The sequence below is a fragment of the Triticum dicoccoides genome, chromosome 5B, assembly GCF_002162155.2.
Source record: "Triticum dicoccoides isolate Atlit2015 ecotype Zavitan chromosome 5B, WEW_v2.0, whole genome shotgun sequence".
Classification (NCBI taxonomy): domain Eukaryota; kingdom Viridiplantae; phylum Streptophyta; class Magnoliopsida; order Poales; family Poaceae; genus Triticum; species Triticum dicoccoides.
The window spans coordinates 594907932-594935396 of NC_041389.1; the positions used below are offsets into that span (position 1 = coordinate 594907932).

Consider the following 27465-nt stretch of genomic DNA (forward strand, 5'->3'; position numbering starts at 1 on the left):
GGCGGCGGTTAGGGTTTTCCCCGTGCCGCCAGACATGGGCGGCACGGGTGACATGAGCCATTTTCTGGTATCTCCAATTTGGAAGACTCGTTACTTTGGGAAAATAGGCAAACATTAGCTAATAGAGGAGTAGCTACGAGCCTACGACTACATCAAGTTCTTTCCAACTACAGTAAGTTTTTAGGTGTGGAATTAACCAATGTATGGAGAATACAGTTGGCTATGCATATGAAAATACCACCTTACCCTTGTGGCGAATGAGCAAATTTTCAAGAACGAGAAAAGAAACACAAGCCATCCCGCGCCCGCCAGGTCGACCCAAATTCAATTCACCCGACGCGCCCGCCGTCGCGCATCCCGTTCATCCCCAACCGCCGCCGCACCCTCTGGAGGCAAAAGCCAACCCCCGCGTGCTCCGTCGCCTTCCCCGCCACTCCGGGGGACGCCGCGGCCGACGGCAGCGCTCCGGCTCGGCGCAACTCCTCCGCGCCCCCGCCTGCGCCCGCCGTCTCTTCCATCGCTGTGGGACGCCGCAGCCAGCTGTTCGGGGGAAGGTAGCGGCAAGAAGCGGCGGCGTTGCCATCTTCCCAGGAGCGCGCCGGGAGAACTCAAAACTCCCAAACCCTCGCTCCTACTTTCTGAGACCGCGCGATGGCGAGGCGAGGGCTGGCGGCTGGCGCCGGCGCCGTCTCCAGGGTTCGATTCGCGCCGTCCTCCAACAACCTCATAGTCTCCTCCTGGGACTCGGTGAGATCTCTCTCCCCCCTCCTTATCTTTTTTGGCTTCGCCATTTCTTGGTGGTAGTAGCACGCTTCTACTTGTGGTTTGTTCAGATTCGAGGGCGGCGCAATTTGCCAAGTGTGTGTTTCGTCCAACATTTTTTGGGCAGATTCGCTGTAACTCTTGCCCAATTTAGCTCATCCCGGCTTCCGAATTTGATGCATTTATTTGAGATGAAATTAGGGCACTTTATCTTTGCCGAGGAGGTGCCTGACAGAGTTTCGCGTGGAACTTTGTTCTGCAGGGGCTGCGGCTGTACGATGCGGACAAATCCATTCTCCGGCTGGAGGCGAATTCCGAGGCAGCACTTCTGGACTGCTGCTTCAAGGATGAGTCTGTGGCGTTCGCAGGCGGTTCAGATGGATCTGTAATAAGGTATCAACAGTTGCCACACTTCACGAAATCCATGTACTTAAGCATGACAGAAACATAATGTTTGTACCGTTTTTCTTTTCCAAATGTAGGGGTACTGTCCTCTATTCTGATTACAGCCCCCTTCGAGGCTCCATATTAATTCTAAGAGACAAAACTAGAAATAAAATCTGACCCATCCAACTAGAAGATCTGTTTGTATCGACTTTCACACTTCATAAAGCCTGGTAGAATTTGTTCAGAGTATGGCAGTAGGAATTGTCTTATTTACCTTTGTAATTATTTAAGGTAAACTCTGAAATTAGAATAATTTCAGTTACATATCTATGTACTTTATTTCAGCAGATAAATTGAAGTATACAATGGAAATGAAAAATATTAGACAAAACAAATGTAATCCCATCTATGTGAGCTGCTTGGCTTTATGGGTGGAATTCTGATAATATGTTTTGTTTGAGTCACTTTTATGTCTTTTGCTTTTAGCTATCTGTTTTAGGTAGTATTGGGCAGAAGAAAGTTGAAATTTAATGCTGCATGCCAACTGCATATAGAAAAGAGAAAAGAGTGTAGATCAAATAGTGGCGATGGAGGCAATTAGAAGATCCAATTTATCAACATGTTAGATTTAATGAATCCCGGTTGAGTTATTTCTGTCATATGTGTATAAATGTAATGTTCAGAACATGAAGCAATCACTTCCCTATCTCCAGTATATCTATTTGTGTGTACCTTCTTTCCATCTGGCCTTATAAATAGATGCAGAAGTTTCCACATTAAGCGAGAAACAAACAATACCACGCCTATACTGGATCAACTGTAACTTATGCTAATTGCTTTTATTTTTATTTTTGATTCATTTCTTTCTAGTTTTGAAGAGTAATATTCTGAAAATGTATTAACATGTTTTTTCTACATTTCACATTCCTATGTGCAATTGTATGCCACATTGTAAGCACACCATTTCTTTACTGTTTGTTTGTCCTTGAAAAACTAGCCCGTGCAGATGAAGCAGATGCATGGATTTATGACTAGTTTCATCAGCCCTCAGCCCTTCCTCCACCAATTTTCTTTTCGATTCCAACAACCATCCCTTACATGAAATTCAGAAGTAAAACTCTACAAGCCAACAAGCCCAAACAGATAAACTGCCTTGGTTTTTACAATTTCACTGCATTAACACTATTGAATATACATCAGAACTGAAGTAGGAAAGTTTGGTGTGCCCCCTTCACTGCTGTTTTACATTTTGCACTAAAAAATAATGTCTCAATCCTGGCCTTCTCTATTTTATATGGGAACTACATGCATTAGTATTTACGCTGATGAGAATATTCTCAGGTATGACTTGAATTCAGGGGCTCAAGATACAGTGGGTCTGCATGACGATGTGGTTGTCAGCACTGAGTTCTCCCAGATTACTGGTCAGTTGCATTGCCAATTTTAATGATCTCCTCTCTGATTTCTTGGGTGTTTTTCCTGGAGCATTAGATGCCTTTATAAAACAGTGTGTATCGTATCCTCATTTACTGAATAGGAAATTATACAATGAATGTGAGCTTTTTAATGCCCAATTCAAACAGTACCACTGGGATGGTGGTGAAGTGATGGTTTAGCTTCATAGATTTTTAGTTGTAAACTATGACATTACTGATTAATACAAAATATCTATGTACTGATTTTTTTCATTAATCAAAACAGTCGAAGTTGCTTCTTAATGTATTTACTTCTACCATTGGAGCTTGCATTTACTAATAGTACCTTTTATGTTATTTTCAGGTCAATTGGTAACTTCTAGCCTTGACAAGAAGTTACTTTTCTGGGATACACACACAAGAAGTGTAAACGCTAACCACACTTTCATGTTAGATTCAGTGGTGGTATCACTTTCAGTCTGTGGCATGTATATATTAGTCACAGTTGAGAATGATGTTTACTGGTATGACATGAGGAATTTAACAGCGCCGATTAAGGCAAGAGATTCCCCCCTGAAGCATCATATACGGTGTCTTTGTGCTTCTGCAGAGTGGAACGGTATGGATATTTCACGTTTCTTTAGGAACTGCTAGTTATTATGTTTGAAGCAGAATCGTGCAAGGGAAGATGGTGGAGTCTAGTATATATACACATACATATTTTGTTGAATGCTTGATGACTTGAATAAGTGCTATTTGTTGATCTAAAGTAGCTGTTTTTTAATTACAGATATCTTGATTTCTGACTGATGGCTGGATACACCTTTTTTATTAGGTTACGCGGCTGGATCTATGGATGGAACTGTTGCGTTGAAGTATTTTGACCATAAAGTAGACAATGACATGGGGTTAGTTTTGGTACTTCCTTTCTGCTCTCTTTTTTTTCCGGTTTATTTGCATTGGGATGATGTACAGCCGTAATTGACATTTTAGGTCTCTTTCTCATATTGCCTCACTTGTTACTAATGGAGGTATCTATTATGCATATATGTAAAATGCAATAAAATCGAAATCAACATGAGTAACATTATATGCCAAAATTGCTGAGTATGTCATGTAACCTCTATCTGAAGTAGATAAGTTGCTCATTTGCTTCAGTTTCCTGTCCATCTTATATTCATTCACCGAAGGGCTGACTGTGGAACATAGTTGGCATTTTTAAAGTAGAGGGACTAATCTAAGCCTAGAACAAAGTAGATTTAACTGAAGTACCAATTACCTATGTAACTTCTTGAGATATTTATGCTTTTGCAGATATACATTTCGATGTCACCCAAGATCAAAAGATGGAACATCCAGTTTAGTTCCCATAAATAGTATAGCAGTTCATCCATCGTAAGTCCTGTAATTGCACATTTTCCTACTACAATGCTTCTCAAAGTGAAATTAAATTTGTATGCTCTGGTTGGCAGCAAGCAAACTTTTGTTACTGGAGATAATGAAGGATATGCCATTGCTTGGGATGCTTTATCAAAAAAGAAGCTGCTTGAGGTAATATCTGGTTCTTCTAAAAATTACATCTTGATTATATACTGCTTGACTTAAAAAGGAAGTAGTTACATGGGGTGGAAAATTCACTAAACGTGTCACATCACTTGAGAGTGGCGTCTTACCCAAGGTCCTCCTGCTAAACTTTATCTATTAGCTAACTGTCGTGAATAGATTGGAAATATGAGCATCATGGCAGGAGTACCATTCCTATTAGTATAATTTTTCTGAGAAACCATTGTAAAAAGACTACTTCACATTTACATACACATTGGACATATGTTACACAAATATACAAAACTACCATTAGAAGAACACAATATTCTGCAAACTGAAAGAAGTGGGCTGTTTCTGTTATATTTTGGAGAAACATCTGGTTGATCAATATTATTCATTAGTTCTTCACAAGGTTTCTTAAGTACTGAACACTTGCTAAATATCTGGACTTAAGATTGCACGTATTACATGATTGATGCTGCCATGAACAACTAAACATAAAAGTAAACTTTTTGGGCTGTGCCTGTGATTACTTTTGTTTTCAATTGTATTTTTACTATCACATACTGTACTTCATTTTTTGTTCTTCGGTTCGTAACTTGAAAGTATAATCATGTCACCCGTACAGTTTCCTAGCTTTTCGGGCAGTGTGGCGTCAATGGCGTATAACCATAGTGGCCAACTTTTGGCAGTTGCTTCAAACTTTACTCATCAAGGAGCAGACAGAGTGTGAGTGGCTACTAAATCACAAATCTTCTTATTGCTTTATCATTAGTAACATTCTATTCATCTTGAATTTGTTAAGCACAACAACTACCATTAGTAACAGTCACATGCCTTCACCTATATTCAGTTATGCATGAAAAATGACTGCAAATGAGATTAGCATCGACTAGATATGTCTGCACTTGCAAGTTTAATGTGCAGTGTGCACATGTTGACTGGGCCCTACAAAAAAAGTTTCCTCATCATTATTGAGCTTGTTGGCAGCCTGAAACTTTATGCTAAACATTGTTCTTGCTACCCCGTCGACAAAATACCCTCTCTTGATTTTGGCTACATAGTTGCCCTAGTCTTAGCCCGGGTGTTGTGCACATTGATCATTGCGGGCTTATGATTGGCATCTGCCTTGGGTTTGGTGTCTGTTGCGCTTCTATCTGGAATATGGCATTTATCTGTTGTAGCACTATGGTCACTGGTGTGTCCTCCCTTGTCTTTTCGGTTCTACTCCCTCCGTTCCAAATTACTCGTCGTGGTTTTAGTTCAATTTGGAAATTTGGAACGGAGGGAGTATAAGAAGAAAGCACGTGCTAGTCCGTTTTTTTGTTAAGCAGTTAACACCCTTGTGTGTTTTGTTTCTGTTGGTCAGGCTGGAGGTGGAGGGGCACCAGATATTTATCGAAACGATGCGGGATTCCAAAAGGAAGAAGTCTCCCTGAGAGTAGAAGCTCTCTTCTTACCCAGACCGATACAATTAATCGAGCTCTAACATTATTGAGCTGGGCAGAGTAGCATTCATGCCATCGTATGTTGTGTTTTGTTGTATGTATGTTTAGGCTTTGTTGTTGTCACATTACATAGGCGAGGATCCTGGTGTGCCTTGCCTTGACTCGAGCAAATGATTGTATTTTATATGCAGTTGTGTAGAGTTGTGACATTTTTTCAGATGCAAGTGTAGAGTTGAGCTTGATCCTGCAGGCGCAGCGCTGTATTTTTCCTTTTAACGCTAGAAACTGCATAGTACCAGATTAGAAGTAGGAAAAGAAAAAACACGCTTTGCCATGGCGGATACGTATTTGGGTTGCAATACGTCTTTACCAACGGCGAGGGTCAGAATCGATAAGGTTCAGAGAGCAGCTCAACGCAAAAACACGAACGCCTCTCTCCTCCCGCTTCACTCCGTTCCCCCACTGGCCATGGCGGAAACCCTGGCGGGCCTCCGGCTGGCCGCCTCCGCGGTCCCGCATCCACGGAGCCAACGACGCTCCTGCGCCGCGCCGCCCCACCATCGCCTCCCCCAGCTCCGGCGCGGCCGGCTCTGCGCCCGGGCGGCCGTCACGGGCGCGCCGGAGGTGGACGAGGACGAGGCCATGAGCATCGACAACCTCTGCAGCTTCTTCGACCTCAACGTCGGCAAGTGGAACGGCATCTTCTACGTACGTACGCGCCGCCCTCCGCCATTCATAACCCCCAAGGCCTCCCTGCTTCCGGGTCCGTAATTTTTGGTTAAGTATTTTTGTCTGTGTGCAGCAATTCGACGCGCACGGGAGGGTTCAGCAGGAGATCAGCACGCGGCTGTCCGCCAGCACCTACGGGGAGGGCGACCTCATCAGCCTCATGCAATCGTAATGCTCCCGGTGACACTGATGTTGATATTTTTACACCCCCACCTGCTCTGCTTCAGTTACTATGTTCACTCCTCTGCATCTTCAGTCAAGTCAAGCTCTAAGCTGATTTCTGCAAGCATTTTGACCATCCAGGGCCTACATTGCTACTTTTTGTGTGGATCCTATCCTCGGACCCTGATCCCTGAATGATGTATCTGCAATTGTGATTCGTTGTAGGCTGTATATCAAGCAGGCTACGTCCGGGATAACATTTGCGGACGAGGAGGATCCCGAACCAGAGTGGGCGGAGTACAAGATCAAGGAGACTAACATGTTCACTGTAGATAAATATCAGCAGGTGGGCTGAAGTTCGTGGACATTTATTTTGTGTTGGCTCCGAGGTCCGAGCATTCCTAAGGGGTTATATTGTTTAGTGCACAGATAGGGTTCTTTCCTGAGCAGAAGGCATTTGCGTTGAGATATCAGACTGCTGGAATGCTGGAGACTGTCCTTCGAGCCGGTGTGCTTGGAGAAGATGACACTGGTGAAGAATCCCCCAGGTAAACATTATTATGATTCCACTACCTTCGGCGTTTATCTGCATTATATGATGCCCTTACAGTATGATGCACTGCATCTGTTTTGACTTCATACAGAAACTTGAAGATTCCTTCTCGTAAACCATCTATTGTCTGTGAGAATTGTATTTACTCTCTTGATGGCAATGGTCGAGTAAGAGCTTTCCACATAATGGACCCAAATGGAGTGCTCGATACACTTATTGTTTTTCATGAAAATCAGGGCTCCATAGTGCCACTTACACACTCTTCAACTGATGATCCAGAGGTGAGTTCTCATGGTCAAGTGCTGTAATCTTCGTATCGATGAACTTACGACAGGGTCATGAAAAGGTATACCATTTATCCTTTGTCACTAGAATCCCAGCAACGATAGGATAAATGCTCTGCTTGGAAGGTGGGAGGGCCATTCTGTGACGAAGAGGAGCGGGGTGTATGGAGCAACGCTCGATGAAGCTGATACGGTTGTCCTCCTTGAAATGGACAATAATGGTCAGCTGGTTCAGGTATGTTTCGGAGTCAATGGTAGTGGTAACTCCAACAAATGTTTTAGAAAAATGGATCTAGATAACTGGGGCTGAACTTGTAGCTAATGGATTTCAAGGGTTGCATGGCGTGCGTGGATTGGTGTCTTATCTTTATCCATGCGGACATCAACATCTATTACATAACAGTGTGTCTTATAAGCACTAAAATAATTCCTGGTTAGACGAGCTAAAATTATGTAGTATTTTTTTATTCAATGTCAAAAGGTACTGCGGAAGAAATGTTTTCTAAGTATTGCTACATTTTCTTCAAAGACTATATATATATAAATTTGTTCAAAGACTTTTGTATCAATGGTTTCTTATCTTCATAGGATAATATATCAACGAAAACCGGAACTAGCACGACAACAACGATCCACTGGACAGGAGTAGCGAATAGCAACTTGCTTCAGTTTGATGGAGGATATGAGATTACTTTGCTACCTGGAGGGATGTACATGGGATATCCATCAGACATCAGCAAGTGCATTGAGCAGTTAGATCCTTTTAATTTGGAGTTTTGTTGGATGGAATCACCAGGAAAGAGGCAGCGGCTCGTGCGGACTTTCGACTCGGCTGGTCTGGCTGTTTCGTCGACCTACTTCTTAGAGACCAAAGTATGAGTCAGTGAGTCGAAGCTTTTCTTTGTACAAAACGTAATGCACCAATTTTATGAGCTTTTCAGTAATTTCACTGGCTAGTGTTGTCGTACGTTGATCAATACATGATAGATAAATATATATATATATATATATATATATATATATATATATATATATTGTTTCTATGGTAATACTTTTTTCTTGAAATATCGAGCTGCTGCTTCTTTCTTCTTTGGCTAAATTTTGTATTTGCATTCATAAACTAACTGATTTTCTAATTCTACTTTGGCATATAAATACATGGTAACCTTTAAATTTGCATATTTGTCTCTGCCCTTTCAAATGCCATCTTCGAATAGAATTGGTTTTGCTGACTACTGGAATGCGATCTGTATCTGAACTGGTAATGAACGTGATGGTAGTAGCGCGTTCTTCTATCTTTGTTTCAAAATCTTGGGAGTATAAAAAAAGTGTGGTCAAGGAATGGAGTGGATAAGTCGAAAGCAGGTCTAGGAACTCCGCGCTGTTCGTCAATAGACGATGTTTGTGACAAGTGCACAGTTTAATGTAGATGTTTGCAACATGTTAACAGTGTTATATTATGAAGATAATTTACATGTGAAATATAACTATACTACTTCCATCTGCCGAACCAAAATATTATTTATATATGTGATCAGTGTTAAGAGAAGTTTGAATGCACAATTTCCGAGCGCAGTCTGTTTCCAAACAGAGGTAGTAGAAGCTAATGCATCATGAATGATGGATTTGCATAAAATCAGGAGCTTGAATTTAGGGATGAAAACGGAGCGGAAACGGACGAAATTGAGTGCTACCATATTTTTTTGCAGAAGCGGAAACAAATATAGAAACCCCGAAAATGAGACGGAAACATAAGTGGGTGTTGGCCGGAACTTAAAAATCCCTTGAATCATAGAGAAATGCACACAAAAACAAACAAATTTAATGAATTGGTTGCATGGCTAGAAAATAATATGATTATGTCAGCAACTTAGCATAAATAAAATCAGGAGCTTGAATTCCATCATTTTAATTTGAACTTTTATAATGCTGCCAAGGAGCCATCGTTGTGTTCTAGGGTTTGCGTGGTATGAATTGAAGAAACTCACACTTAAGGAAACCTATCTTGTTTCCATTTTGATGATACAGAAGCCTGTCTTGGTGTGACATAAATTCAGGAATATCTTGCTCAACATTACCATACTTCCATTTTGTTTTGTTTTTCAATTACTATAATGAACAGGGACTGACAGCTAGAAGGTGATTAAAAACTACTAGGAATCGTATGGATTATTAATAACAGATAGATTGAGCGTAAGTCTTGTTTATCTACCAATTGCAGCAGCAGACGCGCTAAAAGAGCCTATTTGGCACCGAGCTGGACAGAGCTGTGGTTTGGTCAAACAAATTGATGTTTATATCATCTGGCCATGATGGCTGTAAAGTATATTTAGCCAGCAGCTTGGAAGAGGTCTGAAATATTAGTAGAAAAAAAAACACTTCAGATCAATGGGGTTATCTTTGGATTCAAGGACTAGAACTGACGCAGGGTCACAACGTCATCCCCACATCTACAGCCAGGTTTGGTCCACGTAAACTAGAACAAAACGTTGGTCCACGGTGTGGGGAGCGCGGCCGTGTGCGCAACGCCCGTTTTTTTTCTTCTTCCGAGAAACGAGACTGAACCGGTGGGTCTTGAAATTGACAAAGTTATCACAGACGTCTCGTTATCGACCTGACCGTCGCCTGAAAGAATATTTCTTCTTTACGAGACGTCAAAGCGACAAACCCAAGGTTTTATCCCTAATGGGCTGGGATACCATTGCTCTCCTAACCATTTGGCTCTCTTCGCAATGCCGTTTTGATAATGCCCCTCCATGAGAATTAGAATCACAAATGTTGGACGATGAGTGCCCTCTCTCAGAAATCAGAATAATGATGCGGCTAGTTGTAGACAGCACGCGCGGATCCACTTAGCAAATTTTAGAGAGAATTAACCAGCAAGCGTATCGGGTATAATGAACTTAAGAGAAAAAAAATATAGTTAACGGCACGGCTCATCCACAGCTTGGATGGAGGGAGTAGTCTGCACTCTCCACTCTCCAGGTGTCCCTCGCCTCTAGTATTTCCTTCTGTGTCGGTCGGCAGGCGTCCCTGTCTCGCAGGTCTTCTCCCTCCTCATTGTACCGAGAAGCAGCAGCAGGAAAAAAAAAAGCCACGGCAATGGCCGATCGGCGAGGCGACGGCATGCACCAGCAGCCCCCTTACTCGTCGGGCCATCAGGAGCGGGTCTTCGACGGCGGCGGCGGCAGCAGCGGAGGCCCGGCGTTCGGGAACGACTACGATCCTGGTTCATCCTACATGTCGCTTCTTGGCTCCGGCGTCAACCCCCAGCACTTGCTGCCGGCACCGCCGGCATGGGCGGTCGAGGAGGTGGCCCCGCCGACGATTAATCTCACTCCTCAGTTCTCCATGGTAAGCAAAGATCGTCTGCTACCTTCTCTGTTAATCTGGTGTTGGTCTCGCTGGTGCAAGTCAATGAAATGGAGAGGGTTTTGTGTGCTGCTATAGTAGCTAGCTAGAAGAAACCTTCTTCTCGACGCCAATTTCTTGAAACAGGAATTCCCCATTGATATGAGTTTTGTTTTATCCTGCTGTTTTTGTGAATTAATATATGCCATGGATTACTCCATAGAATGAATGATAATCTTGGTGTAAATAAAAGATCCATCTCAGGTCCTTTTTCTTGCGGGAATCGATAGGTTGCAAGGTTTACCATGGCGTTTAACTGCATCTTCTGATCGTACAGTAGTCATCCTACTTCCATAAGATTTAGATTTGCAGCAACAAATGTGAAGAACACACTGAGATAAAACCACACATTTTCACTTCATGCAGGCAAACTATGTGCCGACGTCGTCCTACCAGCAACAGCAGCACCAGACGGCTGCCTCCTTCGTGGCACCCCTCGCCGCCAATCTCCACCCCTACCAGTCGTCGTCGTCGTCCTACTTCCAGGCCGACCCGCTGCCGCAATGGCCTCCGCGGGCAATGGCGCCGTCGCCCTCCTCCTCCCTGCTGCCCCGCAACTTCACGCTCCACCAAACGCCGGCGTACCCGCACCACCACGAGCAGCAGATGCACATGCAGCTGCTGCGCGCGGCGGCGCTGGGCGGCCCGCACGCGGCGCCGGCGCCCCCCATCGAGCAGCCGGCCAAGGACGGCTACAACTGGCGCAAGTACGGGCAGAAGCAGCTCAAGGACGCCGAGTCGCCGCGGAGCTACTACAAGTGCACCCGGGACGCCTGCCCCGTCAAGAAGATCGTGGAGCGCTCCTTCGACGGCTGCATCAAGGAGATCACCTACAAGGGCCGGCACACCCACCCGCGGCCCCCCGAGCCCCGGCGCGCCGGAGCGGAGGACGTCGCCGCCCCCGGCAGCGCTCATCAGGAGGACGAGCTGAGCGACGACGAGGATGACGGCGAGGAGGGCCACGACATTGGCAGGTGGGTGGGCTGCACTAGCTACATGCATGCACGTTCTCGTTGGAATGGCATTTTGTTCTTCAGTCAATGAACCTTAACGGCAGGGTCGCCGGTACATTTGTGTTGATCAGCGGCGCGGGTGGTCCGGCGGGGCAGAGGGTGGTGAGGAAGCACAAGATCATACTGCAGACGCCGAGCGAGGTTGATCTGCTGGACGACGGCTACCGGTGGCGCAAGTACGGCCAGAAAGTGGTCAAGGGCAACCCCCGTCCGAGGTACTATATATTAACATCAATTAATCAGAAATGCTAGTTAATTATGCCACACTAGTTGCACGCACGATGAACTGAGTACCTGCAGACACAATCTGCTATTCAACCATGCATCTAGTCCGCGTAGCTATAGCCCATGGTTTAGAGGGATTATCCCTGTAGACTTTTGGAACAAAATAATAATTCTCCATCAACATCTCTATCTCTATCTCTATCTATCTATCTACTCAGTCCATCCCAAAATGTAAGACGCTTTTTGACACTATCATATATCATAATATCAAAAAACGTCTTACATTTCGGGATGGAGGGAGTATCTATCTATTATTAAAGAGGAGTTGATTGATTATTAAAGGGGTGTTGGCAGGTCCGGTCGCTTCCATCGTTTCCACTCATTTCCCATCAATTCACACCCCTTCCACTGTTTTTTTTAAAGATTGCCTGGCCAAAATTCAGCAGGCCGCCTCCCCAACGTTCGATCTACATGCAATTTGCCGTAGGATTAGACTCCCCACCCCCCCTCCAACGTTGTCTTCCTCCCGTCGCCGTCTTCCCTTGTAATAGCCATGTAGTCTCCCAATACCCCCCCCCTCCCCCGCCGCCGCACAAGGACCCTACCCATGCAGCAGGTCTCATCATTGGTAGTGGCACCACCATCGCCGATGCGGCACCCAGATGCATCACCATTACAACACGCCTTGCCATCAAAGTTGCAGCGAGCGATCGTTGCCGTCGCCCCCTGCCGTCTCGTAGTAGCGCTTGCCGGTTTGCAAGTCGTTGCAGCACCGTCGCCCCGCCCCTTTGCCGACGACCCTCGCCGCATGGATGCATGCCGCTCACAGCGCCACCATCTCCTGGACACTACTTCCGTTTGTCACCATTGAAGCAAGAAAACTTGCCAGTTGTAGCTTTTGCGGTTGCCGGTTGCAACAAATCATGATTTCGTCTGTTGCCATAGAAGCAAAACAAAAACCTTGTCGGTAGTAGTTTTTGCGGTAGCCGGTTGCAACAAATCAGGATTCTATTCGTCACCGCCATAGAGAACACCCCGGTCCTTGTAGCAAAAACAGTTGTTGGTTCCAGCTTCGGCTTCAGTCGGTTGCAGCTCAGCTCCCGGTTCCAGCTTCGCTCTTGGTTTGCAGAAACCCCATATGCTGGTTCTAGCTCTTGCTTCTGTCGGTTCCAGCATTTGTGACACACCGTTGTAGCAAGGATCGTACTAAATCTTCTTACGAGTGCGTCCAAGCCCTAGCTATCCATCAATGTTGTGAGAATGTGAATGTTCTATGCAAAGTCTAGCATTTAAGAAGGGTGTTGTAAAATGTAAACGTTGAGAATGTATACTCAAGGAAACTGGTTATCCAAGCATTTAACTACCAATTTGCTTAATACTATTATTCATCATGATTTGTTCAAGAGGCACATTTTCTTTTCGACATCATTTCTACCATACCTTCAGGTCCACTTGTGAGCTCATGTGTTTCTCTGCTTTTGCTTTCGCAAGACCAAGATTAGGGTCCTATGTCTTCAAGTTTCCTTTTGTCCTACTGTCATGTAGAGGCTGGATGGATATCGGCGACCTCTTACATATAGTTTTTTTTCCTTCTTAAAATCTTTGCATATACACAACTACACAGTTTTGTGTTTAAAATCCGAAGTGTGTGGCTGGCAGTGGAAGTGGAATTGTGCTAGGATGAGCCATTGACATAGGTGGTAAGATTGAATTGGGGAGGTGGCGATAGTGGGTGGAAGGGATATGCGAGGCACAATTGATGTGAATTGCTAAAATACGCATGCCCCTGTTGCAACATACGAGGTTATTAGCTAGTATTTGAAGAAGTTTTAATAACTCATCAAATTGAAGGGGTTGTTGAGGTGGTATTTTTTTTTCAAATTCCTCTGAAAATATATGTTGTTCATAAGCATTTTTAAAACTCAACTTAAAACAGTCGATGTTCCTTAGGCATTTTTCAAATTGGCACAAAATTGATGGTCCTTCGTATGTGTTTTTCACATTCGCATCGTAAAAACTACTCCCTCCGTTCCTAAATATTTGTCTTTTTAGAGATTTCAAATGGACTACCACATACGGATGTATATAGACATATTTTAGAATGTAGATTCACTCATTTTGCTCTGTATGTAGTCATTTGTTGAAATCTCTACAAAGACAAATATTTAAAAACAGAGGGAGTAGATGTTTTAACTCGTAGGAAAAAAAAACACTAAACCCTAAACCCTACATGGCTTCTCCTTGCCTCTTTTGATTCCATGCTGAAAGTTGTGTATTATTGAGGATCACGTAATCCCGCTGGGAGCCTGAAGCATGACATGGAATAGGGGGTAATCAACTTTAGTAAGAACATCTTTGGCTCAAAAGGAAAGGTTTGTGCCATCCACCCTTGGACAAGCTTCCACACTCTATCTTTAAATACGTGAAATCTTCATTTTTATATCTGCTACTCCCTCCGTTTCTAAATATTTGTCTTTTTAAATATTTTAAATGGACTACCACATACGGATGTATGTAGACATATTTTAGAGTGTAGATTCATTCATTTTGCTCCGTATGTAGTCATTTGTTGAAATCTTTAGAAAGATAAATATTTAGGAATGGAGGGAGTACATCGGTGGGCATGCCTTGGTACTTTTCTTACATGGACTCGTTTATCACATTAAGTGTCGATTTGATCCATTCTGAGTGCATTAGGGCACCTCATGTTGAAATTTATGAAAGATTTTCTCCCGACGCATAAAGAGAGGTTTCTAAAACATTGGTGATGCCCACCACACCCTCCGACGCATGCCTTGACAAACAACAGACGGACATCATCAATTTATATAGATGCTTCACTATGGGAGCAGGTGACACACTACTTGGATGCCACTCAAATTTTCTAAGATCCCCCTCGTCTTTAGCATTCTTGATGATCCTTTTGTTGCGAAATAGAAAACCAAATATGGTGATACGGGTCACCTTACAAGAATATTTGGACAAAATGCCTTTGTTGCTTCCATTTCCTTGATTGAGTGCCCATAAGCTCTAATTGTCCAACACGAGGATGATTTGATTACCACACCCTCATGTAAATGGCGATCAAGAAGAGGAATAGGTGCATGGTGGTCTTCACGTGGCGCCCGGGAGCACAAAGCCAATGAGCTTTCCTTACAGAAGGAACTTCTAGGATGTTGTGGAGGCTAACAGTGAAAATCAGGGGGTTAGATTGAAAATCTGCGAGAGATTAGTGCGGATAAGGGCACATACATCTGTAAGTCCATGCCATAGCAATACAACCTATAAATCTAGAACATTCGAGCTGACCGAGTTAAAAAAAATCATATGCACTGACATCCGCAACCACATCCAAATCCCCAATTTGGTCATCACGGATTTTCACAGCCATCGCCCGGCCGTGAAAATGGGTTAGATTTTCTTGCATGATATTTACTTTGCCTATTAAAAAGGAATTTCAAACGAAAGAATCCCTATGAGAGTCAATTACAAGGGAGGGTTGTCCTTTAAAGTAACAATCACCACCTTGGCACACGTCATGCACCGTGTTGAAAAGAGAGAATTCTCGTGTAGAGATGGCAATGAAAGAATTAAAACATCTTACACAATGGGATATCTCTTGACGTCATCTCTAGCAATTAATATTTGCACACATCCTAAAATTATATAGTGAGTAAATTTTAGTTAGAAAATGTGTGACTAAGAGATGTCATCTAGTAAATTGGTCTAAAACCATGCATGTTTTGCCTCCTCTCACTCTCACTCTCATGTTACCTTATCGTACATAGTCTTAGTCTTGTCAGTGTGTGGTGGTTTGGAACGACAATAAAATTTTGAAAATTCAAAACCTTGGGGAATTGTGTGAGAATCAAATGTGCCATGTGATATGCCATTCCTTGGTCACTAACCCACGTGGGCGTGCTAATAGTTCTGAAAGGTTTGTTCAAAAGATAGTCCTGAAAGGTCCGTTTTAACAAGGTTAGTGACTTAGATACATGATTGATGATTTAGAAGACCTACGTGATTTATCCAGCTAGGCAAGTTTGATTACCTACAATGACATTACAAACTGGTGGTTCAAAACTTAAGTGTCTATTTGCATCCTCTGAATTTTTTAAATCCTTGCAGGAGCTACTACAAGTGCACTGCCGAGAATTGCAATGTGCGCAAGCAGATCGAGAGGGCATCCATCGACCCTAGGTGTGTCCTAACGACATACACTGGGCGGCACAACCACGACCCACCGGGCAGGGGAGCTGGAGCCGCCGCCGCTGCCGGGGCAGGCGGCGGCTCCTCCTCTGATCCCATGCCGTCCGCAGCGAACCCGTCCGGCAGCACATTGCACCAGCCAAGTGGCATTCATCAGTTGAAAGAGGAGAACCGGGATTAACACATTTTTAATGGATTTCGAGTGTGGTGTTTCCTTTGTGTGAATAATAGAGTTGCACTATTGATTCTTTTGGGCAGGTTTTTCTGCTGGCTAATTGTTGTTTATTGTGATTAATTTGACAACATTTGTTTTAGAGGAATTGACATATCCTTTTTGGCCGCATATGTTGGTGGCTTTTCATGGCTTAATTTGTATTGTATGAGATATACATTTGTTTGTTACGCTGAGGTTTTGAATGAAAAAAATGGTTATCCTCACTGTTGCAGAAAAACAATATGCAAGTTATTCAAGTATCTATCTTTTGTTAGAATGGTTAATTTGCGCACAATGGTTCTATTCTCGTCCATTTTCTTTGGACTACTACTATTGGTATAATTCAACATCCTATTCCTACGCATAGAAACTATGGACATACCAAATTATATCTTATGAATGATTATTTTTTACGGACGAACACAACCAAGAAACTATCTTACAACTACAATTATGCTGTGTTCTCCTTCATTTTTGTTCCGCTTGGGCAGGTGTACCATACTTGCTTGCTTAGTTTGCAACTATCCTACATAAGCACTATATGCACTATCATCAAGGTTTCATGTGGTAATATGTAAGAGTGTGCAATGTAGAATACCAACCCTGCAAAGCAGTTGATTTGGTTGCTCACCTTTCATGAGCGCGCACAAGAAATAAACTAACTACTCGGGTTCATGTATATGAAAAATAAAATAAAATTCTTGTAGTGATTTTTAGATGAAGTCGCCTCTTTGGACTTGATGGAACACTGATGGAGTCATGGGTAATCTACAACGCCTAAAATAAAGCTCACCATTCCAAGCGGGTTTGCTTCTTTTAGTGTTGGTTTCGGTAACATGAAATCATTTGATTTTTCAAGCTCAAGCAATACACAAATTAAGTCCAAACGTGTCAGTCGATGATGAACAACATGAAGTAGCTAGTGGTTGAGGAAATCATATATGGAAATAAAAATTGCAAGTGTTTGGCATTCAAAAATCATAAATCATGACAACGATGAACAACACTTGGGCAGTCGTTTTACTTGTAATGTCCCCAATACGTGCAGTATGTGGGAAGATGGTGTGTCTACCCATTCCAGCTTACGGCAAGAATAAAGGGTCCTATATAAAGAACCTTCCTTCTCCTTATAGTGCACTTTGAACTTCTTTTGTCTTCTATCCTTTAAGCCACAACATACATAGTCAAATCACATGCATCTAGTATCTCCCTGATAAAACAATTGTTGACAACATGTATGCTCCATCTGACCAACTAAAACATACAAGGTGTGAAAACTTTTGAAGTGTGTTTCTCAAGACTTGAAGCATCCGCCTTGTAAATGGAATGGACTGCAAGGCCACGATGTCTAGGTTCGCCTCATTCAAATGTCGTCCCGAAGGCAACGCTCATGGTGCTCTAGCATTTTAAACAATGTCATCTTACCCTCAAGATGCGTATGTAGCAGAGAGTGCGCCCTCCATATATGGAGCACACACACTTTCCTCATTTAATACATGTGATGCAACCATGACTCATAACTTATTATTTGACTCCTTTCTAAGAACTCTATCCATTTTCTTTCATGCCCTTCAATGGAATAAGAATCATCATATATGAAAGATCTGAATTCTTCCCTAACTGCGTCATCATGTAGAGGATGTACACTGTTCTGCTGAATGTGCCATACACACCCTATGGCTTCAGTCAGGATAGATTACCCTGATTGCCCTTTGCATTGCAAGGTCCCCGTTAGTGCTCTAATATTGAATGCTTCAAGCAATACACAAATGCACTTGGGCAGGTGTACCAATCATTGCAAGGTCCTTGTTAGTGATCTCAAACATGTATGTGCTCACCTTTCGGTAACATGAAATCAATTGATTTTTTGTATGCCTAGAGTGTTTCATGAGAAATAATCACACATCTAAAAATAGCAGTGTTGCGTGGTTATTCAAACCGACAAATGGCACAAATGGCAAATTGTACTTATTGGTCATGTATGTGCTCACTGGCGGAGCTCCCCGGTGGGCTGGGTATGGCGCCTGCCATACCTTGATTTTGAGCAAAAAAAATTTAATACTAGTATGCATCGATAGTGTACGTCGACGCTAGCAGAATATACGCTATTGTCGCTGTTAATGGGCCGTGCAGTGAGCGACCGCGACCTGATGGGCCAATAGGCAACAGAGGCCCGAGGCATCGAGCGAGCGAGCGGCGGCCACGAGCAGAACGCACATGCACTCAACCAGGCCAGAGGCGACCGCTCTGTTCTATCCCCACCCCATGAAGCCACGCACACCCTAACCCTAAGCTAGCGCGGCGGCGGCGGCGGCTGGCCAGGTCACCAGGAGCGGGCGGGGCAGGCAACAACGGGCAGGGAAGGCAACGACGGCGGCTATCTAGGGGGCTAGAGGAGGGCGGCACCGCGGCAGCAAGCGGCAGCGGCGCTCTGGGGCTCTGGGTGCAAGCGGCGTCTCCAGCCGGGGTGAAAAAGATTCAGGTACGAGAAAGTCAAGTGCCAAGCTAAGCTTGCCATTCAAATCGCCGTGAATTTCTTGTCCACTGAAGCTGGATACTCCTTTTAGTCCTCTAGATTCTAGAAGCGAAAAGTGTTGGGGAACGTAGTAATTTTAAAAAAAATCCTACGCACACGCAAGATCATGGTGATGCATAGCAACGAGAGGGGAGAGTGTGTCCACATACCCTCGTAGACCGAAAGCGGAAGCGTTAGCACAACGCGGTTGATGTAGTCGTACGTCCTCACGATCCGACCGATCAAGTATCGAACGCACGACACCTCCGAGTTCAGCACACGTTCAGCTCGATGACGTCCCTCGAACTCCGATCTAGCTGAGCTTTGAAGAAGAGTTCCGTCAGCACGACGGCGTCGTGACAATGATGATGTTCTACCGACGCAGGGCTTCGCCTAAGCACCGCTACGATATTATCGAGGTCGATTATGGTCGAGGGGGGCACCGCACATGGCTAAGAGATCTCAAGGATCAATTGTTGTTGTGTCTAGAGGTGCCCCCTTCCCCCATATATAAAGGAGTGGAGGAGGGAGAGAGGGCCGACCCCTATGGCGCGCCCTGGAGGAGTCCTACTCCCACCGGGAGTAGGATTCCTCCCCTTCCATGTAGTAGGAGTAGGAGACAAGGAAGGGGGAGAGGGAAGAGAAGGAAGGAGGGGGCGCCGCCCCTCCCCCTAGTCCAATTCGGACTAGTCATTAGGGGGGGGGGGGGGCGGCCTGCCTCTCTCTCTCCCCTAAAGCCCAATAAGGCCCATATACTTCTTCCCCCGTATTCCCGTAACTCCCCGGTACTCCGAAAAAATACCCGAACCACTCGGAACCTTTCTGATGTCCGAATTGTTGGGGAACGTAGTAATTTCAAAAAATTTCCTACGCACACGCAAGATCATGGTGATGCATAGCAACGAGAGGGGAGAGTGTTGTCTACGTACCCTCGTAGACCGAAGCGGAAGCGTTGACACAACGTAGAGGAAGTAGTCGTACGTCTTCCCGGTTCAACCGATCCAAGCACCGTTACTTCGGCACCTCCGAGTTCTTGGCACACGTTCAGCTAGATGACGCTCCCCGGGCTCCGATCCAGCAAAGCTTCGGGGAGGAGTTCCGTCAGCACGACGGCGTGGTGACGATCTTGATGTTCAACCGTCGCAGGGCTTCGCCTAAGCACCGCTACAATATGAATGAGGTGTAATATCGTGGAGGGGGGCACCGCACACGGCTAAGGAACGATCACGAAGATCAACTTGTGTGTCTATGGGGTGCCCCCCGCCCCCGTATATAAAGGAGCCAAGGGGAGGGGGCGGCCGGCCAAGGAGGGGCGCGCCAAGGGGGAGTCCTACTCCCACCGGGAGTACGACTCCCTTTCTTTCCTAGTTGGAGAAGGAGGAGGGGGAAAGAGGAGGAAGAGGGGAAGTAAAGGGGGGGCGCCGCCCCCCTTCCCTTGTCCTATTCGGACTAGGAAGGGGAGGGGCGCGCGGCCACCTCCTGCCTCCTTCCCTCTTCTCCCTCGAGGCCCATGTAGGCCCAATAACCCCCGGGGGGTTCCGGTAACCTCCCGGTACTCCGGTAAAATGCCGATTTCACCCGGAACGATTCCGATGTCCAAATATAGGCTTCCAATATATCGATCTTTATGTCTCGACCATTTCGAGGCTCCTCATCATGTCCGTGATCACATCCGGGACTCCGAACAACCTTCGGTACATCAAAATACATAAACTCATAAAGAAACTGTCATCGTAACTTTAAGCGTGCGGACCCTACGGTTCGAGAACAATGTAGACATGACCGAGACACGTCTCCGGTCAATAACCAATAGCGGGACCTGGATGCCCATATTGGTTCCTACATATTCTACGAAGATCTTTATCGGTCAGACCGCATAACAACATACGTTGTTCCCTTTGTCATCGGTATGTTACTTGCCCGAGATTCGATCGTCGGTATCCAATACCTAGTTCAATCTCGTTACCGGCAAGTCTCTTTACTCGTTCCGTAACACATCATCTCGCAACTAACTCATTAGTTGCAATGCTTGCAAGGCTTAAGTGATGTGTATTACCGAGAGGGCCCAGAGATACCTCTCCGACATTCGGAGTGACAAATCCTAATCTCGAAATACGCCAACCCAACAAGTACCTTTGGAGACACCTGTAGAGCACCTTTATAATCACCCAGTTACGTTGTGACGTTTGGTAGCACACAAAGTGTTCCTCCGGTAAACGGGAGTTGCATAATCTCATAGTCATAGGAACATGTATAAGTCATGAAGAAAGCAATAGCAACATACTAAACGATCAAGTGCTAAGCTAACGGAATGGGTCAAGCCAATCACATCATTGAACTAATGATGTGATCCCGTTAATCAAATAACAACTCTTTGTCTATGGTTTAGGAAACATAACCATCTTTGATTAACAAGCTAGTCAAGTAGAGGCATACTAGTGACACTCTGTTTGTCTATATATTCACACATGTATTATGTTTCCGGTTAATACAATTCTAGCATGAATAATAAACATTTATCATGATATAAGGAAATAAATAATAACTTTATTATTGCCTCTAGGGCATATTTCCTTCAGTGTCCCACTTGCACTAGAGTCAATAATCTATACACAATATTGATTCTAACACCCATGGAGTCTTGGTGCTGATCATGTTTTGCTCGTGGAAGAGGCTTAGTCAACGGGTCTGCAACATTCAGATCCATATGTATCTTGCAAATCTCTATGTCTCCCACCTGGACTAGATCCTGGATGGAATTGAAGCGTCTCTTGATGTGCTTGGTTCTCTTGTGAAATCTGGATTCCTTCGCTAAGGCAATCGCTCCAGTATTGTCACAAAAGATCTTCATTGGACCCGATGCACTAGGTATGACACCTAGATCGGATATGAACTCCTTCATCCAGACTCCTTCATTAGCTGCTTCCGAAGCAGCTATGTATTCCGCTTCACACGTAGATCCCGCCACGACGCTTTGTTTTGAACTGCACCAACTGACAGCTCCACCGTTTAATGTAAACACGTATCCGGTTTGCGATTTAGAATCATACGGATCAGTGTCAAAGCTTGCATCAACGTAACCCTTTACGATGAGCTCTTTGTCACCTCCATATACGAGAAACATATCCTTAGTCCTTTTCAGGTACTTCAGGATGTTCTTGACCGCTGTCCAGTGATCCACTCCTGGATTACTTTGGTACCTCCCTGCTAAACTTATAGCAAGGCACACATCAGGTCTGGTACACAACATTGCATACATGATAGAGCCTATGGCTGAAGCATAGGGAACATCTTTCATTTTCTCTCTATCTTCTGCAGTGGTCGGGCATTGAGTCTTACTCAACTTCACACCTTGCAATACAGGCAAGAACCCTTTCTTTGCTTGATCCATTTTGAACTTCTTCAAAACTTTGTCAAGGTATGTGCTTTGTGAAAGTCCAATTAAGCGTTTTGATCTATCCCTATAGATCTTAATGCCCAATATGTAAGCAGCTTCACCGAGGTCTTTCATTGAAAAACTTTTATTCAAGTATCCCTTTATGCTATCCAGAAATTCTATATCATTTCCAATCAATAATATGTCATCCACATATAATATTAGAAATGCTACAGAGCTCCCACTCACTTTCTTGTAAATACAGGCTTCTCCAAAAGTCTGTATAAACCCAAATGCTTTGATCACACTATCAAAGCGTTTATTCCAACTCCGAGAGGCTTGCACCAGTCCATAAATGGATCGCTGGAGCTTGCACACTTTGTTAGCTCCCTTTGGATCGATAAAACCTTCTGGTTGCATCATATACAACTCTTCCTCCAGAAACCCATTCAGGAATGCAGTTTTTACATCCATTTGCCAAATTTCATAATCATAAAATGCGGCAATTGCTAACATGATTCGGACAGACTTAAGCATCGCTACGGGTGAGAAGGTCTCATCGTAGTCAATCCCTTGAACTTGTCGAAAACCTTTTGCAACAAGTCGAGCTTTGTAGACAGTAACATTACCGTCAGCGTCAGTCTTCTTCTTGAAGATCCATTTATTCTCAATTGCTTGCCGACCATCGGGCAAGTCAACCAAAGTCCATACTTTGTTCTCATACATGGATCCCATCTCAGATTTCATGGCTTCAAGCCATTTTGTGGAATCTGGGCTCACCATCGCTTCTTCATAGTTCGTAGGTTCATCATGATCTAGTAGCATGACTTCCAGAATAGGATTACCGTACCACTCTGGTGCGGATCTTACTTTGTTTGACCTACGAGGTTCTGTAGCAACTTGATCTGAAGTTCTATGATCATCATCATCAACTTCCTTACTAGTTGGTTTTGACGTCACAGAAACCGGTTCCTATGATGTACTATTTTCCAACAAGGGAGCAGGTACAGTTACCTCATCAAGTTCTACTTTCCTCCCACTCACTTCTTTCGAGAGAAACTCCTTCTCTAGAAAGGATCCATTCTTAGCAACGAATGTCTTGCCTTCGGATCTGTGATAGAAGGTGTACCCAACTGTCTCCTTTGGGTATCCTATGAAGACACATTTCTCAGATTTGGGTTCGAGCTTATCAGGTTGAAGCTTTTTCACATAAGCATCGCAACCCCAAACTTTAAGAAACGACAACTTTGGTTTCTTGCCAAACCATAGTTCATAAGGTGTCGTCTCAACGGATTTTGATGGTGCCCTATTTAATGTGAATGTGGCCGTCTCTAAAGCATAACCCCAAAACGATAGCGGTAAATCTGTAAGAGACATCATAGATCGCACCATATCAAGTAAAGTATGATTACGACGTTCGGACACACCATTACGCTGTGGTGTTCCGGGTGGCGTGAGTTGCGAAACTATTCCGCATTGTTTCAAGTGTAGACCAAACTCGTAACTTAAATATTCTCCTCCACGATCAGATCGTAGAAAATTTATTTTCTTGTTACGATGATTTTCAACTTCACTCTGAAATTCTTTAAACTTTTCAAATGTTTCAGACTTATGCTTCATTAAGTAGATATACCCATATCTGCTTAAATCATCTGTGAAGGTGAGAAAATAACGATATCCGCCACGAGCCTCAACATTCATCGGACCACATACATCTGTATGTATGATTTCCAACAAATCTGTTGCTCTCTCCATAGTACCGAAGAACGGCGTTTTAGTCATCTTGCCCATGAGGCACGGTTCGCAAGTACCAAGTGATTCATAATCAAGTGGTTCCAAAAGTCCATCAGTATGGAGTTTCTTCATGCGCTTTACACCGATATGACCTAAACGGCAGTGCCACAAATAAGTTGCACTATCATTATCAACTCTGCATCTTTTGGCTTCAACACTATGAATATGTGTATCACTACTATCGAGATTCATTAAAAATAGACCACTCTTCAAGGGTGCATGACCATAAAAGATATTACTCATATAAATAGAACAACCATTATTCTCTGATTTAAATGAATAACCGTCTCGCATCAAACAAGATCCAGATATAATTTCATGCTCAATGCTGGCACCAAATAACAATTATTTAGGTCTAATACTAATCCCGAAGGTAGATGTAGAGGTAGCGTGCCGACCGCGATCACATCGACTTTGGAACCGTTTCCCACGCGCATCGTCACCTCGTCCTTTGCTAGTGTTCGCTTAATCTGTAGTCCCTGTTTCGAGTTGCAAATATTAGCAACAGAACCAGTATCAAATACCCAGGTGCTACTGCGAGCTCTAGTAAGGTAAACATCAATAACATGTATATCACATATACCTTTATTCACCTTGCCATCCTTCTTATCCGCCAAATACTTGGGGCAATTCCGCTTCCAGTGACCAGTCTGCTTGCAGTAGAAGCACTCAGTTTCAGGCTTAGGTCCAGACTTGGGTTTCTTCTCTTGAGCAGCAACTTGCTTGCTGTTCTTCTTGAAGTTCCCCTTCTTCTTCCCTTTGCCCTTTTTCTTGAAACTAGTGGTCTTGTTGACCATCAACACTTGATGCTCCTTCTTGATTTCTACCTCCGCAGCCTTTAGCATTGCGAAGAGCTCGGGAATTGTCTTATCCATCCCTTGCATATTATAGTTCATCACGAAGCTCTTGTAGCTTGGTGGAAGTGATTGGAGAATTCTGTCAATGACGCTATCATCCGGAAGAGTAACTCCCAGTTGAATCAAGTGATTACAATACCCAGACATCTTGAGTATATGCTCACTGACAGAACTATTCTCCTCCATCTTGCAGCTATAGAACTTATTGGAGACTTCATATCTCTCAATCCGGGCATTCTTCTGGAATATTAGCTTCAACTCCTGGAACATCTCATATGCTCCATGACGTTCAAAACGTCATTGAAGTCCCGGTTCTAAGCCGTAAAGCATGGCACATTGAACTATCGAGTAGTCATCAGCTTTGCTCTGCCGGACGTTCTTAACGTCGTCAGTTGCATCAGCAGCAGGCCTGGCACCCAGCGGTGCTTCCAGGACGTAATTTTTCTGTGCAACAATGAGGATAATCCTCAAGTTACGGACCCAGTCCGCATAGTTGCTACCATCATCTTTCAACTTTGCTTTCTCAAGGAACGCATTAAAATTCAACGGAACAACAACACGGGCCATCTATCTACAATCAACATAGACAAGCAAGATACTATCAGGTACTAAGTTCATGATAAATTTAAGTTCAATTAATCATATTACTTAAGAACTCCCACTTAGACACACATCTCTCTAGTCATCTAAGTGATCACGTGATCCAAATCAACTAAACCATAACCGATCATCACGTGAGATGGAGTAGTTTTCAATGCTGAATATCTTATGTTGATCATATCTACTATATGATTCACGCTCGACCTTTCGGTCTCCGTGTTCCGAGGCCATATCTGCATATGCTAGGCCCGTCAAGTTTAACCTGAGTATTCTGCGTGTGCAAAACTGGCTTGCACCCGTTGTAGATGGACGTAGAGCTTATCACACCCGATCATCATGTGGTGTCTGGGCACGACGAACTTTGGCAACGGTGCATACTCAGGGAGAACATTTCTTGATAATTTTTAGTGAGAGATCATCTTAAAATGCTACCGTCAATCAAAGCAAGAAAAGATGCATAAAGGATAAACATCACATGCAATCAATATAAGTGATATGATATGGCCATCATCATCTTGTGCTTGTGATCTCCATTTCCGAAGCACCATCATGATCACCATCGTCACCGGCACGACACCTTGATCTCCATCGTAGCATCGTTGTCGTTTACGCCATCTATTGCTTCTACGACTATCGCTACCGCTTAGTGATAAAGTAAAGCAATTATAGGGCGTTTGCATTTCATACAATAAAGCGACAACCATATGGCTCCTGCCAGTTGCCGATAACTTCGGTTACAAAACATGATCATCTCATACAATAAAATATAGCATCACGTCTTGACCATATCACATCACAACATTGCCTGCAAAAACAAGTTAGACGTCCTCTACTTTGTTGTTGCAAGTTTTACGTGGCTGCTACGGGCTTAGCAAGAACCGTTCTTACCTACGCATCAAAACCACAACGATAGTTCGTCAAGTTAGTGCTGTTTTAACCTTCGCAAGGACCGGGCGTAGCCACACTCGATTCAGCTAAAGTGAGAGAGACAGACACCCGCCAGCCACCTTTAAGCACGAGTGCTCGTAACGGTGAAACCAGTCTCGCGTAAGCATACGCGTAATGTCGGTCCGAGCCGCTTCATCTCACAATACCGCCGAACCAAAGTATGACATGCTGGTAAGCAGTATGACTTGTATCGCCCACAACTCACTTGTGTTCTACTCGTGCATATGACATCTACGCATAAAACCTAGCTCCGATACCACTGTTGGGGAACGTAGTAATTTCAAAAAATTTCCTACGCACATGCAAGATCATGGTGATGCATAGCAACGAGAGGGGAGAGTGTTGTCTACGTACCCTCGTAGACCGAAGCGGAAGCGTTGACACAACGTAGAGGAAGTAGTCGTACGTCTTCCCGGTTCAACCGATCCAAGCACCGTTACTCCGGCACCTTCAAGTTCTTGGCATACGTTCAGCTCGATGACGCTCCCCGGGCTCCGATCCAGCAAAGCTTCGGGGAGGAGTTCCGTCAGCACGACGGCGTGGTGACAATCTTGATGTTCAACCGTCGCAGGGCTTCGCCTAAGCACCGCTACAATATGACCGAGGTGTAATATCGTGGAGGGGGGCACCGCACACGGCTAAGGAACGATCACGAAGATCAACTTGTGTGTCTATGGGGTGCCCCCCGCCCCCGTATATAAAGGAGCCAAGGGGAGGGGGTGGCCGGCCAAGGAGGGGCGCGCCAAGGGGGAGTCCTACTCCCACCGGGAGTAGGACTCCCTTTCTTTCCTAGTTGGAGAAGGAGGAGGGGGAAAGAGGAGGAAGAGGGGAAGGAAAGGGGGGGCGCTGCCCCCCTTCCCTTGTCCTATTCGGACTAGGAAGGGGAGGGGCGCGTGGCCACCTCCTGCCTCCTTCCCTCTTCTCCCTTGAGGCCCATGTAGGCCCAATAACCCCCGGGGGGTTCTGGTAACCTCCCGGTACTCCGGTAAAATGCCGATTTCACCCGGAACGATTCCGA

General features: G+C 44.4%; 3 protein-coding genes across 3 annotated transcripts; all 3 read left to right on the top strand.

The window, feature by feature from the left end:
* The first annotated feature begins 317 nt into the window (after positions 1 to 317).
* Positions 318 to 5774, top strand: LOC119311889 (mitotic checkpoint protein BUB3.3-like). Its single transcript, XM_037587604.1, has 9 exons — positions 318 to 747; positions 1025 to 1155; positions 2491 to 2573; positions 2929 to 3183; positions 3400 to 3472; positions 3879 to 3959; positions 4037 to 4115; positions 4738 to 4838; positions 5479 to 5774. The coding sequence occupies exons 1-9, from the start codon at positions 652 to 654 to the stop codon at positions 5546 to 5548; spliced, it is 969 nt and encodes a 322-aa protein (XP_037443501.1). The 5' UTR covers positions 318 to 651; the 3' UTR covers positions 5549 to 5774.
* Positions 5775 to 5978: 204 nt separating this feature from the next.
* Positions 5979 to 8262, top strand: LOC119311890. Its single transcript, XM_037587605.1, has 7 exons — positions 5979 to 6265; positions 6360 to 6454; positions 6674 to 6794; positions 6878 to 6996; positions 7093 to 7282; positions 7374 to 7520; positions 7874 to 8262. The coding sequence occupies exons 1-7, from the start codon at positions 6026 to 6028 to the stop codon at positions 8162 to 8164; spliced, it is 1203 nt and encodes a 400-aa protein (XP_037443502.1). The 5' UTR covers positions 5979 to 6025; the 3' UTR covers positions 8165 to 8262.
* A 1411-nt stretch (positions 8263 to 9673) lies between these two features.
* LOC119310224 (probable WRKY transcription factor 58) lies at positions 9674 to 16540 on the top strand. The gene is made up of 5 exons (XM_037586041.1): positions 9674 to 9745; positions 10271 to 10639; positions 11063 to 11670; positions 11781 to 11924; positions 16063 to 16540. Exons 1-5 carry the CDS (start codon positions 9674 to 9676, stop codon positions 16322 to 16324), a joined length of 1455 nt encoding a protein of 484 aa, XP_037441938.1. The 3' UTR covers positions 16325 to 16540.
* Positions 16541 to 27465: the final 10925 nt, after the last annotated feature.

Coding starts and splice junctions, on each gene's coding strand:
- LOC119311889 (XM_037587604.1), top strand. CDS start 652: ATGGCGAGGCGAGGGCTGGCGGCTGGCGCCGGCGCCGTCTCCAGGGTT. Junction 1,156..2,490: donor TCAGATGGATCTGTAATAAG/GTATCAACAGTT, acceptor GAATATTCTCAG/GTATGACTTGAATTCAGGGG. Junction 2,574..2,928: donor TGAGTTCTCCCAGATTACTG/GTCAGTTGCATT, acceptor TGTTATTTTCAG/GTCAATTGGTAACTTCTAGC.
- LOC119311890 (XM_037587605.1), top strand. CDS start 6,026: ATGGCGGAAACCCTGGCGGGCCTCCGGCTGGCCGCCTCCGCGGTCCCG. Junction 7,283..7,373: donor CTTCAACTGATGATCCAGAG/GTGAGTTCTCAT, acceptor CTTTGTCACTAG/AATCCCAGCAACGATAGGAT. Junction 7,521..7,873: donor ATAATGGTCAGCTGGTTCAG/GTATGTTTCGGA, acceptor TTATCTTCATAG/GATAATATATCAACGAAAAC.
- LOC119310224 (XM_037586041.1), top strand. CDS start 9,674: ATGGGGTTATCTTTGGATTCAAGGACTAGAACTGACGCAGGGTCACAA. Junction 10,640..11,062: donor TCACTCCTCAGTTCTCCATG/GTAAGCAAAGAT, acceptor CACTTCATGCAG/GCAAACTATGTGCCGACGTC. Junction 11,925..16,062: donor AAGGGCAACCCCCGTCCGAG/GTACTATATATT, acceptor AAATCCTTGCAG/GAGCTACTACAAGTGCACTG.